The sequence below is a fragment of the Anastrepha ludens genome, chromosome 5, assembly GCF_028408465.1.
Source record: "Anastrepha ludens isolate Willacy chromosome 5, idAnaLude1.1, whole genome shotgun sequence".
Lineage (NCBI taxonomy): Eukaryota > Metazoa > Arthropoda > Insecta > Diptera > Tephritidae > Anastrepha > Anastrepha ludens.
In genome coordinates this window covers 55,612,354-55,628,105 of record NC_071501.1, presented here as the reverse complement: position 1 = coordinate 55,628,105, position 15,752 = coordinate 55,612,354, and the positions used below count along the sequence as shown (strand labels likewise).

At 39.0% G+C, this 15,752-nt stretch overlaps 2 protein-coding genes across 2 annotated transcripts; both read left to right on the top strand.

Annotated features, from left to right (window-relative positions):
• The first annotated feature begins 2,866 nt into the window (after positions 1–2,866).
• Positions 2,867–4,240, top strand: LOC128864725 (uncharacterized). The gene has a single exon (XM_054104475.1). It carries the CDS (start codon positions 2,867–2,869, stop codon positions 4,238–4,240), a length of 1,374 nt encoding a protein of 457 aa, XP_053960450.1.
• A 9,735-nt stretch (positions 4,241–13,975) lies between these two features.
• Positions 13,976–15,708, top strand: LOC128865264 (60S ribosomal protein L9). Its single transcript, XM_054105418.1, has 3 exons — positions 13,976–14,065; positions 15,004–15,263; positions 15,333–15,708. The coding sequence occupies exons 2-3, from the start codon at positions 15,023–15,025 to the stop codon at positions 15,662–15,664; spliced, it is 573 nt and encodes a 190-aa protein (XP_053961393.1). The 5' UTR covers positions 13,976–14,065; positions 15,004–15,022; the 3' UTR covers positions 15,665–15,708.
• The last annotated feature ends 44 nt before the right edge of the window (positions 15,709–15,752 follow it).

Below are 15,752 nucleotides of genomic sequence, written 5' to 3'. Positions count from 1 at the left end.
CACTCGCGATTGAGTTACATCATTATTTATAAATTAGGATTAAATAATATGTGCCATACCATAACCGGGGTCTTAACCATAACGTCATTTACTGTCATCTATTCATTGTGCCATAATCATACACAGCTGGTATTTATATACGCTGCCTAAAAGCCTGCTTCTGCCTTCGTTTCGAGAAAACAGATACTTAAGAAAAAACAACAACATGAGCAGTAACGCGGAAAATAGTAATTTATTCATTAATAACGGGTGATTTTTTAGCTATTATCTTTAACAGTTTATTTAAACAGCTGACGCACGTTTCGTGTTTTGTTTCACTGTCAAACATCTTCAGTTTGGTCTATAATTTATTTATTATTATTATTATTATTTATTAAACATAGTATTAAATACATTGCTTAATATCTAAAGAAATAGAATACAAGCAGCGTAGGCCATCGACTCTTTAGTTTAATGTTAAGTGGTAGATAATATGAAGTACGTGAAATTTAAAGATAATTAGAACTAACATTATAGGTTGCATACATTATTACAAAATTTCATATACATAAATTGCTTTCTTGGATGACATTATATATGCTTAAAATGTTACGCGATGTTACATATTTTAGAATAGTTATAGATATAAAGGGTGATTTTTTAGCTATTAGCTTTTTAAACAGTTGGCTTAAACAGCTGACGCACGTTTCGTGTTTTGTTTCAGTGTCAAACATCTTCAGTTTGGTCTATAATTTAACCATGAATCGTCTTACAAATGAACCACGCTGCAAATCATTGAGTTTTATTATAAGAATGCGTGTTCTGTTAAGAAAGTTTATCGCGCGTCTTCCATTTTATGGTCAGTTTAATCGATCCACTGAAGGGGCTATTCCAGCTATTGTGACTAAATTTAGAACCAAATTTACATTATTGGACATCAAACCACCAACACGCTTACGTAGAGTACGAACTGAAGAAAATATCGCAGCCGTATCGGCCAGTGTTAATGATGACCATCAAATATCGATTCGCCGCCGTTCGCAGCAATTGGGCCTCTGTTACTCAACAACGTGGACAATTTTGCGAAAGTATTTAGGTGTGAAGCCTTTCAAAATACAGCTGGTGCAAGAATCGAAGCCGAACGACCTACCGCAATGTAGTAAAGAATTCATATCTTAAAAAACGTATGAGCCATGTTTCTGTTGAATTCTAAATTTCTTTCCATTTCTAAATACTTAAGTTCGCCGTAGCCGAATGGCTTGGTGCGTGGTTACCATTCGGAATTCACAGAGAGGTCGTTGGTTCGAATCTCGGTGAAAGCAAAATTAATAAAAACATTTTTCTAATAGCGGTCGCCCCTCGGCAGGCAATGACAAACCTCCGAGTGTATTTCTGCCATGGAAAAGCTCCTCATAAAAATATCTGCCGTTTGGCTTAAAACTGTAGGTCCCTCCATTTGTGGATCAACATCAAGACGCACACCACAAATAGGAGGAGGAGCTGGGCCAAACACCTAACAGAAGTGTACGCGCCAATTATTTATTTATTTATTTATTTATATACGAAGAATTTTTTATGTAATATTTTTTACTCAAGTACCCATATTTATATATACATATGTAGATAAAAACAACAAAATATCTGTAAATATTTAACCGATCAATTTGCATCCTGCATTGAAATATTCAAGAAACTATTGACGAAAGTTCTTTGCATTACATGTTAGCGGGTTTGTTTTTACATCCGAACCAGAAACTGATACAGAAGTAAACGTCAAACGCAACGAATGTTGTCGAGAACATTATTGCCGTGCAGAGAACATTTATGTGAAGAGAAGTATAAATGACAGGAACGTATGGAATTTTGAGGGGTACTCGTTTCGCGAAGACTAATCACGACAGACACATTTTTCACCAAAAGATAACAGTAGGGGACTGAATTATGTAAATTTAGCAGCAGTCGATAAGAATTTGTTGGTGATTAGAAGCAAAGATTGTTAGGTAGCTTTTTAATATGACTATGTATTTGCATTTTTTCCAAATCATCCAAAATTATATAGTACATATATTATGTCTGTCAGTCTGGTGCTCTTAAAATCCTTTGAACTGAATCAAAATCCTGTACAGAAAACACTTCATTACCAGGCGCACAGGAAGATGGCATATGCAAATTTGAATTTGTGAATTTATACATGTGCGGCCGCGTGTAAATATAGCAAAAAATGTCCAAGCAAAAGTTGACATATGTATTATGTGTATGTATATGTATATGTTTGTTGCTCAACGAAATTAAAATCCTTTATAAAGAATTGATTCATTACCAGACACACAGGAAGAATAGGCATATGCAATTTGAATTTGTGAATTTATATATATGCGCATATATATATGCTGAGTGTATGTATATATGTGCAGTTGCCACATAAAAAAAAAATAACGGTAAAACTTTTCAAGAAATCTAGCACGCATTCATAGACACAGCGCACATTCATAGGCACAGCATTGTATGTACAGTAACCTACAAATATGTACATGAACCTTCAAATACTCTGATTTCAGAGTAAGTTTCTAACTTTGCAGATATATGCATATGTTTTGTGCACTTTTTATCAATTGGAGAACTATTTACGTAAAATAACATACTAATTCACATTCGATAGTGGGCAACCGCCGCGTTAACACGTCCCGTTTCACGCGTTCTTTTGCGATTGACTTTTTATTTACAGCTACCGCTTCCCTTACAGTGCAGTTAGTTAAAAGTTAAAGTAGTTAAAAAAAAAAACACCTCATAAATAAACAAAACAAAACAAAAAAAAAAAAACAAAAAAAAAACCACAAAGACACAAACACAAATAACCAACACATTGCAATAGTGTACATTTGACGCCATGAACGGGGCTGACCCCCCCGAAAGCAACAGGTTTCGGTTACTCGATCCTGACCTGCAACGCCCGAAGAAAAGACCAGAATTCAACGACTTTGTGCCCCTTCCTGTGCCAAAACAAAACGACGATCACATTCCTCGATTCCTAGTCGCAAGCGCTATCGGACCACTTGTTGACGATAAAATTCGTCCACTATCATCATATAATGTCTTCCAAATAGAAAGAGGCTTAAGACACATTTGCGCCGATAACATCGTTGTTACGGAATTAAGATCAGGTGACCTGCTTCTCAAGGTCGAAAATACCAAATCAGCCGAAAAGTTCCTTAAAGCAACCCACATAGGCATCATTCCTACAAAGATTACATCGCACAAAGGTTTAAACACAACGCAAGGCAGAATTATTTCCAGAAACCTCATCAACCTCTCTGAAATAGAATTAACTGAAGGATTGATAGACCAAAAAGTGATCGAAGTTAAAAAAATCATGCGTAAAGAAGGGGACAAACTAATTTCTACGGGTGCTGCAATCGTGACGTTCGATCTTATCCGGAGACCTGAATTCATTAAATTAGGTTGGGAAAGGGTCCGTGTGCTAGAACACATCCCTAATCCGATGCGATGCAAAACGTGCCAAAGGCTAGGCCACACAAAAAACAGATGTCGCAACATTGAGGTATGTAGCCAGTGCGCCACTCCACCGCCACATCTTCCATGCCCTAGACTATTTTGTGTGAATTGTCAAGCAGAGACACATTCGTCCAACGATCCTTGCTGTCCCACTTTTTTGAAACACAAATCCGTTAACAAAATAAAAATAGAGCGGCGATGCACTATTAGAGAAGCGTGGAAAACTTATAATAGCAACCCTAACGCATACCAAATTCAACCCCCCCAAAAAAATATAACGTCTTCATCCTTTGCACAAATTGTAAAAAACACAACAACGGTCGAGAAAACAACAGTAAACAAACCAAATAACTCGCAAACAAATACGGCACATAAAGCCAACGAAGAAGATACAAACAAAAATGCAACAGCTAATATCAGCGCAGCCAAGAAAACAACATCCAACAACATACCCAAATCCCAGCAGACTAACAATACAACAACACCAGTAAGTCCACAAACACCAACTAATTCGTGCACAACAACTAATTCGTGTGCACTAGAAATACCGACGACCAGCAGGTATACAGCAACTATCGCTAGCCCACTCACACCCACACGCTCCAGTCCAATTAACAGCGACAACGAGTTGACACCTTTTAGTCAACTACAAGCAAAATTCCCCGACATAAACGTTCTCATAACACCAAACACATACAAAAACTCTTTACCTGTACAAAATACAAACAATTATTTAGATAAGTCATAACATTAACTTAGTAATAACACATAAACACACACATACATATTACCTATCCTATGTTAACATTATTACAGTGGAATATAAACGGGTACAACAATAACTACATAGAACTTGAAATCTTAATAAAGACGTATAAGCCCTCCGTCATACTCCTAAATGAGACCCACCTCGCCCATAATCCCTATGCGCCCACTCCCAAAACTTACATAGGGCACTTCCATAACCTTCCCCACATCAACACCAATAAACAAGGAATCGCTATTCTTGTCAAGCGTAACCTACCCCACCGCAACTTTCCCACCCCATCCAATATCTCCTCACTATCCATAGAACTACAAACCTTTTCCAATTTCATAATAACTTGCGCCTATTCTCCTCCTAGTCAATCAATAAGGACCGCTGATTTTTACAACCTTTTTCCCTCCCCACCTCAACCCTATATCCTTGCAGGCGATTTTAATGCTTGGAGCCCCTTGTGGGGTTCTACCTCCTCTAATCAGAGAGGGCGCGCTATAGAAGACGCAATCCTTACTTCCGACTGTATTGTACTGAATGACGGCTCTCCCACCCACTTCTCAACTCACTCAACCTTTACCCATATTGACCTTACCCTGTCATCTCCCTCCCTCTCCAACAACTCATCATGGTCCCTCATAGACGACCTTCACGGCAGCGATCACTTCCCTATCCTCATCAAAATTCACACCTCCCGACCCACTGTTCCTTTTTCCCCTAGAATCAAATTTAAAACAGATAGAGCGGATTGGAACAAATTCGAACTTGCTTGCGAGTCCTATTCCAACTCCTTACCACTGTCTTTCAATATTAACCTGGAAACCTCCAACCTCCATAAAGCGATTCGACGTGCGGCCAACGCCTCCATACCCCTGTCCTCAACAAACCCAGTAAAACCAGCTCCATTATGGTGGAACAAAGAAATTGCCTCCCTTAGGCAAGCCAAGCAACACGCTTGGTACCATTTTAAACGCAATCGATCCACTTCAAATCTCATTCAATACAGAAAATTGAACGCACAATTTCGTCGTGTAATCAAGAATGCAAAGCTGCACTGTTTTCAAAAGTTCACCAGCAGCATTTCTGCATCATCCGACCCTAAGAGAATATGGGCTGACATCAAAAAGCTCACTGGTGCACCTTGCAATTCCCAAATCAACTCCCTTAACTCCTCTCGCGGCAATCTCCTATATCCTTGCGATATAGCTCAAGAATTTGCCAGCCATTTTTCTAATGCCTCTTCAGACCACACTTTTCCTCCCGAATTTATTATCGCTAAACACTCGCTAATTCCCCAAAATCGTACCACTCCTTCTAATCTCTCCTACTCTGCCAGACTCTTAGAAGCCGACATATCTCTCCTTGAGCTCAAACTTGCCCTGGCCGCAACAAAAGGCCAGACTCCCACCATCGACAAAATATCCTATCCCATGATTAAGCATCTCCCTCTTTCGCCGCTTAATCAAGCATTACAACAATATCCTCACCACAGGTTACTACCCACACGTATGGAAAACAAGCGCAGTAATTCCTCTCCTAAAACCCGGAAAATCACCTTGCGACGTCAACAGCTATCGCCCAATTTCACTCCTACCCTGCCTAGGCAAATTAATGGAGAAGGTAATCGCTACCAGACTAACCTGGTATGCCCACTCAAACAAACTCATCCACCCAAATCAAGTGACCTTCAAAAAGGGACAAGGCACAACAGATGTCCTATTACATCTTGACCATTTTATTTCAAACGCGCTTTCCAGCAAAAACCACATCTCCTTGCTTTCACTCGACTTTCAAAAAGCATTTGACCGGATTGGTATTCAGGTTGTACTCAGACAACTCGACAAATGGAAGATCGGTCCCAAATTATACAATTTCATAAAATCTTTTCTCTCGAACAGAAAATTACGTGTCCTTATATCCAACACCCGCTCTCCCATTTTTCCACTCGATAATGGCACTCCACAGGGATCCCCTTTATCGGTCATTTTGTTCATTATAGCCTTTAACGAAATTAGTACCATTTTGTACAAGTTTCCAACAATCCAACATCAAATATACGCAGACGATGTATTGCTATTCTCCAAATCCAAGGATCAAGCGGAAGTAATGCGAACCTTTTCCAAAATCCTACACCTTTTATCCACCTGGTCTCTATCCTCAGGCCCTTCAATTTGTCCTAGTAAAACCAAAATGCTTCATATATGTAAAAAACGGCAGTGCCCTCCTTCTTCCCTTACCCTCAATGGCGTAAATATTGTAAATACAGATAATCTTAAGTTTCTTGGTATTATATTCGATCCCAAATATTCCTTCCAACAACACTGTAAATATGTTAGGGAAGAACTATATGTTAAATTAAATATTATTAAATACTTATCAAGCAAACGCTCGCTAATTAGCTCAACTCTTCTGATCAACGCGGTAAAAGCCCTCATCCTATCAACCATTAATTACGGACTAGCTGTTTATGGATTACACGCCAAACAAAACTTAAAGGTGCTTGCTGCCCCCTACCATGCCGCAGTGCGGAGATTCATACGCGCCTTTCCGACATCGCCCATAAAGGCCATTCTTGCCGAATCGGGCCTTCCGTCTCTACACGACAACATGGAGGACAAAATATTCAGGCTCTATCCAAAGCTTACTCTAAGCCTCAACCTTTTTATTGGGAAAGACTTTCAATCTGCAACCTCACGCGTATCTACACCAAAAATACCCTCATCAATACACACCTGCGCCTTATTTGCTAAGCAAGCGGAACTACCCTCTAAACTACACACTCTGCGATACACCAATCACCCACCGTGGGCGGTTAGCAACAAATTTTTTATCAACGACCTAGTTAATTTACGGAAAGAGAATACCCCAAACGCGGTTTACAGGGCCAAGTTCGCCGAATCCATCGCAGAATACAAATTTAACGGGTGAAAATTGATTTTTACTGACGGGTCAAAAGGATCCCACACTTCTTACGCAGTGGTAACAGAAAATCAGGAAGTTATCGCGTACGGCCTTCTATTTTCATTCTGCTCTATTTTCACCGCTGAAGCAACCGCCATACTACAAGCCGTTCAATACTGCGCCAAAAGTAAGGGTAAGCATATAATTTGCTCCGATAGTTTGTCCTGCTTCCAAGCCATTAAAAACAACAAAAAATCAAGCAAAATAATCGACAGTATCAAAAACATACTAATAACCCATCGGAGTGGCATCAAAATTATGTGGATACCTGGGCACTCCGGCATCCAGGGTAACACACTGGCAGATACAATTGCCAAAGACATGTCCATTACACCAACAGTCACATCACAAATTATTCTACCTAGCGACATACACCGACTCATTCATGTACAGAGGCAAACCAAGTTACTTCGTGAATGGTCGTATTACAAACATCATTATTCCAACATCAACCCTAAACGTTCCAAACCTACATATCCAACATCGGTACCCACCAACCACATTACCCCATACACACGACTCCGTATTGGGCACACCATAATCACCAGCGTACACCTATTGCAGAGTAATACACCCAACACCTGCCCCTTCTGCCAAGCAACAGTCAGTGTACATCACCTACTGGTATCCTGCCCAGAACTTGCTTCTCAAATGCATCACCACTTCAGGAGCACAGACCCTCTTCTACTTCTAAAAGAAGCCACTGAAGAAAACATCAAAAATATTTACAAATTTCTGAAGGACATCGACCTACTCCGTCGTATCTGATTCAACATATAGTACATCACCAGACAGCCGAAAGCCTCTGCTGCTAGCGCTGCGTTTGCTTAGTTTACTTTTAATTTTATTATCATGTAAGCTCTAAAATTATTTTATTATCATGTAAGCTTCAAAATTAAGAAAAAGTTTTTTCTAATATGGTAGCGGTCGCCCCTCGGCAGGCAATGGCAAACCTCCGAGTGTATTTATGCCATGGAAAAGCTTCTCATAAAAAATACCTGCCGTTCGGAGTCGGCTTGAAACAGTAGATCCCTTCATTTGTGGAACAACGTCAAGTCGCACACCACAAATTAAGAGGAGGAGCTCGGCCAAACACCCAAAAATAGGGTGCACGTGCCAATTATATATATATATATATATGATACGCCAGATCATTCAATCTTTTAATCACTTTATATTAACCTTCCCAAAATGCTTACAGTTTTGGAAAAGATCGCTTTCTCTCTTTGCGGATTAAAATGAAGTACTAGATTAGCTTCGCGGAATCCTTCGGAGTTCACAGCACGGTCAAATCTATTCTTCATCTTGTGACCTTTTAGCAGAGTGTGTTGTCTCACATGATGGTGTAATTCTTCCATGTCATTCTGCAGTGTTTCCCAATGACTACCTAAGTCCCCATTTTAGGAGCGGCACCTCTTCCGAACGATAAATCACCCTTAAGAATTAAATCTCTTCCAAAAATGGTCCTAGCAGGCGATTGGCTAGTAGTTTCATGTACAGATAAGCGATAGGCTAACAGGAACATTTGGATGTGTTTGTCCCAATTTTGTTGGCACTTTCCAATTACCTTTCGCAAGTGCTCCTCCAGAGTCCGGTTGAATCTTTCGACCATTACGTCTGATTGGGGATGTAACGTGGTTTGAAGTTCCTTCCTTAGTTTGAATGCAACTCAATAGGTACTCCAAACCGAGTCACCCAATTCTACACAAAAACCTCAGAAATGGTTTTGGCCTCTGGATTTGGTGAAGCGTCCACTTCTGGCCACTTACTGATGTAGTCCATAACAAGGAGCAAATATTTTTTGCCGGAATGACTTGTTGGAAACGCGCCCGCAACATCCATGGCTAATCGCTGAAATGGTAAACCCTTGATGTACTGCTGTAATCTTCCACCACTTCTCTCCTTTGGACCTTTCGCTGCCATACACTCCGCGCAATTTCAAATCCATTCGGCTACTGACACTCAAATGGCCTCCACTTGCCCTATATGGAATTCCGAGATAGTGCATCAGCATTTCCATGTTGTTCCCCTTTTCGATGCTCAATTGCAAAGTCGTAATTTTGCAGTCTTTCGATCCAGTGCTGCATGGTCGGATCTTAACTGGAATCGTTAATCATAGAAGTATTTGTCGAAATGTTTTACGCACTCAACCACAGCTAACAGTTCTCCTCACGCAGTAATTCATCTCCGGCTTTGCGAGGACTCTACTATAGTATGCGATAACTATTTCTTGCCCATTGCAGATTTATGACAGTACTATTCCGTATGCGCTAGCACCTGAATCCACAACAAACTTTTCTCCGGCGACCGGATACGCAGTACAAAAAAACTCTTTCAATTGCTGGAACTGTTTCTCCTGTTCTTTGTGCCACACGAAGTAAAATTGTGTAGATCTCCGAGCAACATTTGCGAGTCCTGGAACAAAACGTTGTGGCCAGGATGACTTGTGTCTTGAACAAGTCCCATTTCTTCGGATTCAATCGTAATCCCGCGGAAGTGATGCACTGAAGGAGTTCTCCAAATTTTTCAGATGGGTACAAAAGTTTTTCCTCATCCCTTACCCTCTTACTTCCGGGAACCCAGTCCCTTTAAAATCCAAGGATTTTTTTGCTGCTTCCTGGAGTTCTTCCCTTTCCTGATGTGGTCCATCGCAGTTTACTATGGGTTCTTCAGCCCGGAATTTCTCTAGAACAGCTCCTTTTGCCAACCAAACTGGAACCCTCTTGTCTTTTTCCGTCTTCAATAGTGTCCTTTCCACGATTATGTATGCCGCTTCCTTAGCACATGAGCCCATATGACTGTTTCAGAGTTTGGCGAAATCCACTACAGAACCCTTTTATCCAAATCGACGGTAAATCCGTGCACTAGCATGAAATCTATGCCAATTATTACTTCATCCGTGATTTCAATCAGTAAAAATGTGTGGAGGATGGTTCCATATGTAGAAGTCCACGCAAGTGGGGAAAGTTACTGATCGCCATTCACTTGGGAGTGGCCAGGACGATTCTTCTGCATATGGTTCAAGCAGCTCACAACTCCCGGGACTAGCCCAAGTATCCTCTTCGGTGTCGGATTTGTTGTGGGAGAGAGACTTCGTCGCCAAGTACTGTCGATCACTCCGGTGGACAAGCGCCTCGCAATAATTCGCTTCAAAGCCCGTTTTTTTAACATCTCGCTAATTTTCGCCCACACCTTGACGGAAGAAAAGGTCGATGCCATCAAAGATTCCTTCTATAAGCGCTTGGAACGTTCCTATGAGCGCTGCCACTGCCACGACATTAAAATCGTGCTTGGCAACTTCAACGCCAGGGTGGGCAAGGAGGGAATTTTTGGTCCCACAGTCGGAAAATTCAGCCTGCACAACGAAGCATCCGGTAACGGACAGAGGCTGATCGACTTCGATAGGCCCGAAACATGGTAGTCTGCAACACCAGTTTCCAACATAAAAAGAGGCACCAAGCTACGTGGCTGTCTCCATAGATAGATGGAAGACACGCCTGTAGTGTATTAGATGTACGTACGATCCGAGAACCCAACATCAACTCGGATCATTACCTTGTTACAGCCAAACTACGCAAACGCCTCTGTGCAGCAAAAAACGTACATCTACCTACGCATAGGATGTTCGACATCGAAAAGCTGCAATCACAACAGACAGCCAAAAGATTCGCCACGCGACTCGCACTCTTGCTCTCAGAGAGTACTGCCCAACAATCCAGCATGCACGAGCAATGGAGCAACATTTCTCGTTCCCTACGTTCCACCGCCGAAGAAAAAATCGGATTCCGGCGAGCCCGAAAAAAGAGTTTTTACGACGAGGAATGTCATGCTGCCGCAGAAAGAAAGGATGCCACTTATAGAGCCACGCTGCGATTGGGCGCAACGCGCGCCATAAGGGATAGCTACAGAGAACTGAAAAAGGAAATACGTGACTGCGAGGAGCTTGAGATGGTGGCCAACAGGAACAACGCCTGAAATTTATACCAGAATTTCGGCGGCTTACAGAAGGTTTTAAGACCGGAGCGTTGTCCTGTAAGAAGAAAGACTGCGAACTGGTGACTGACATCCTGAGCATACTTAATTTATGGAAGGACTTCTTCTCGAACCTGTTAAACAGTGATAGCTGCGCATGTCCAGAGAATGTGAAGATCCCGATACCCCAATCGTCGATGATGGAATTGTCGTTCCGCTACCCGACCATGACGAGGTGAGATAGCGATAAAGCGGCTAAAGAACAACAAAGGCACGGGCGCCGACGAACTGCCGGCTGAGCTATTTAAGGCCGGCGGGCCAATTAAAAGGTCAAAAAAATCGATTTTTTTTTCCTGAAATCAATAGCTTAGATATTCAAGAACATGAGACACAAATTTTCAGAGTTAAATTCCAAGTATTTGCAGAGCTACAGAGCCGAGCGTAGTGCGGCGTCGAGCAACCTTGCGCTTATTGTTGACTTTGAAGCGCGTTTTCTCGGCTTTTCATTTTCACGATTTTACCTAATTTATGTACACGATTGCAAAAAAACTAAACGAGCTATCCATTTCATTCAAAATGCGTTATCTTCAGTATTGTTTTCTCTTCTATGTGAACTAAAAAAACATCCAAAAACTTTTTTTAAGCGACTTTTTTACCCAGTTGAAGAGTTTTTTTTTTTCCTTGAAAAACCACTTTTTTTTCTACCTTCCCCAAAAATTCGAATTTTACGTGTTTCTCCCAATTTTCTTAGTTCACATCGAAGATAATTACATCAAAATTAATAATCTTTTTTTTTTTGTTTTCAGATGAAAATTGCAAGTTGTATCTTGTACAGAAGTTGGATACTTCAGTGGCAAGGCGCTCTGGGAATCTATTGATAACTCGGCTTACAATATATTGTTGGAGATTGTACAATTTTTTTTTTTAGTTCAAATATATATTAAACTATCCCCAAAACTTCATTTGGCTAATTGTTTTTTTCTCATCCTACAACGCTTCGCGAAAACTATTGAATTTAGGACATCTAATTGGCCCGCCGGCCTTAAACATGGCGGCGAGGAGGGGATAAGGTGCATGCATAAGCTCTTATGCAAAATATGGTCGGATGAAAGCTTGCCTCACGATTGGAGTTTAAGTGTGCTCTGGACAATCCATAAGAAGGGCGATCCTGCAATCTGTGCCAATTACCGCGGGATCAGTCTTCTAAATATCGCCTATAAGGTTCTAGCGAGCGTATTGTGGGAAAGTCTGAAGCCCATCGTCAACCAACTGATTGGACCTTTATAAGAAGAGGACCTTCATTGCATACAATTTTGCATTTTGAATTACATATAAAATGCGTCATATTACTTTTACAAATGTTGTATTTCACGGTTACATTAAAAATATAAAAACTTTAAAGAAAACTACGAAATAAAATTTCTTTTTTAACAAAATTTACCATAACACATGTTTATTTATCTATGTTAGTGCTTATTTATTGAGAAATGTCTAAATTCGCATGACTATCATCAAACGATGCGATTTTGTATGATTTATTAACATTTTTAATGTAACCATTTTATAGAAAGGAGCTGTTTGAAATTTGGGGATCTCAGCTGTTCGGCTCTCCTTCTTTATTTTTCTTGTGGAATTGTACAACGGCTGTTACTCAGAACTACATATGTCTATGCGCCATTGGTTTCATAATATATATAAAATTCTTATCTAAAAGTTTTAGTTTATATAAATTTAATCGAATTGGACAAATTGTTCAATTTTAAAAGAAAGACGAATGACGCCGGTCACGTTGACCATTATATTACATAACTGTTATTTCAAATTCGATATAGGCAAGGATTTGCTATAATGTTATATGGGCAATTTTATGCGAACTATAATATCTTATTTAATAAAACTTGGTGGAGAAATTGTTATATACTTTTCTAAACGTCACTTAAATTCACAACATATACACTCACACGCGTGTTTTTACTTATTTTTATACTTGTATTCGAAATATTTCAATCAAAATTAAATGCAAATGAATTTACCCATATCATCACTTTCCAATTTTAAATGCGAATAAGAATTAATTGAAATTGTGAACAGTTAGTGATTTAGTGTTGTTGGTGGGGATGGGGGTTATTGCATCTCCTTACTTCACACACGCATATTTCGTTTTAATTTTGTGTTCAATGGTTTTAACATGGAAAGGAGGTCTATGCAAAAATACTGTGACCGAACCCGAAGGCCGTCCACGCGAAAAAAAGTTCTAAGCAAAAATTCTACAAATTTATCTTTCTAGTCGACGCTCCTGTAAAACTCAATTTTATATGTTTATATTTTCGAAACTGTTTCTCAATTCTAAACTAAAGCAAAAGATACTGCAAATTTAAAAACATCCTTTCCAGTGAACAACTCTGCATAAGAACTTTGTTCTTATTTCAAGTGTCTAGCAGTACCATCTTCTCGCTAAATTACACATCTTTAACAAAAAATTACTTAAAAACTATAAGCCACCGAAGGGTACGGTTTTGAATTTTAAGATGGTTATAGACCCCTCTTCTTCACCTTAAAACTTTGTTTATCCAAGAATGTTACATTATGCTAAATTTTTTCCTCTTTATACTTATCGCACCAGCATGCATGTACGGCAGTGTGGATTAAATGCAATATTTTACGAGAACAAAACGCTTTGAATGGTTCAAAATCATGGTTTCTTTTTCTTATATGAACACTCAAACTTTAATTTCTATAACAGGTGTAGACGAGAGATTAGATTTCAACAGTTTCACTGATATTCACGAAAAAATATATATCGAAACATTCGAAGTCGATAATTACTTATCCCGATACCTTTCGCAAGAAAACTTTTCCCTTTTCTTTCCAAGTGCGCTTCCGGTGAGTCGAGAAATAATATATTGCAAATTATTTTTTGATGTAAATAATTAATTTATTAATGGTGTACAATTTTTTTCGCAACTGATTCGAAATACATATTAGTATTAGTTATGCCACTTCATATTTGTGTTGTTTAAACTACTTAGTTACATTAGAAGCATAATTTTCCAAAGCACTGGTTAAAGCGCGTGTTTTTCGTGGAAGGTGTGCGAAACTAATTCCATAAAATTTCGTGTATAAGGAATTAAAAACTAGAAATGCATCAATTTTGAAAACTACGTGTCAGTTAGATGCTTGATTATATTTCGGTAGTCCTTAGCTTAGCAGGGTGTTAGCGTTAAATGGTAGTGCTTCTTAATAAATACGGTTTTGACAATGAGAGTTATAACTGCGTGAGTAATTTGTTAAACTTTAAGAATCAATTTAAAACCGGAAAAAGGTGCCATGTAATATGTTATCCTTTCTAGATATATGACAAATCAAAATACGGCAACTACAAAAACATTTACCAACTAGCGTTTATTTAACATAAAACATGGTGTTACAAATTCCAAATCCAAAGATTTTTCCTATATAAAAGTATAGCCCTCAATGTTGTGGACATTTCATAAACAAAATTTAACATTTCACTCAATTTTTTATTCAGTATAGTGACAATACTAGGCATTATTTACCAAAGTTGATTTTTGTCGCGTTTTCTGTGTTAACATTTTAGTTATTGAAATAATTTGCGAATATAGCCCTCTTCGCCAAACAATCAAATACTGTGTGACCATATAGAAAGTTTAGCCAAAGTGGTATGCTTTGTCAGCGGTAGTTTGATTTATGAAACTATGGCTCTTGCCTTGCTTCATAAATGACGTTATCATATTACCATCGTTCCCATATCAAAATCGTTGGTCTATAATAATTATACTTGCCTTTCATTTCTATTTAAGGTAATCGGTAAACGTTAAAATGAGGACCATTAACTCAAGCCAATGCGTGAAAATACCCAGGGGAATAAAAGCTTCAGTTAAAGCACGAATTGTAAAAATAACTGGAGCTCGTGGAAGTTTAGTTCGGAGTTTTAAACATTTAGCGTTGGACATGTGTATGGTTAATAAACGTACGCTTAAAGTGGAAAAATGGTTCGGAGCAAAGAAGGAGCTGGCATCTGTCCGTACTGTTTGTAGCCATATTGAAAACATGATTAAAGGTAATCTTAATATTTTTGTAAATATTTTACATAAACTGTTTTATGATTATTTATTTATTTTTTGTGAAGGCGTAACATATGGATTTCAATATAAAATGCGTGCTGTCTATGCTCATTTCCCAATTAATTGTGTTACGTCTGAAAATAATACAGTTATTGAGATCCGGAATTTCCTTGGAGAAAAATACATTCGTCGTGTACAGATGGCTCCAGGAGTGACTGTAGTTAATTCCACTGCTCAAAAAGATGAACTGATTGTGGAAGGTAACGACATTGAGGCTGTGTCTGGGTCAGCAGCTTTAATCCAGCAATCTACAACAGTAAAGAACAAGGATATACGTAAATTTTTAGATGGTTTATATGTATCAGAAAAAACAACAGTTGTAAAACGGGAAGATTAATTTGATGCAAAATAAAGATCATGCTAAATGCTAAAGAATTTAAATATAGGCGTATTTGACTCGCCACTTCTCTCTTCGCTGTTTTTAG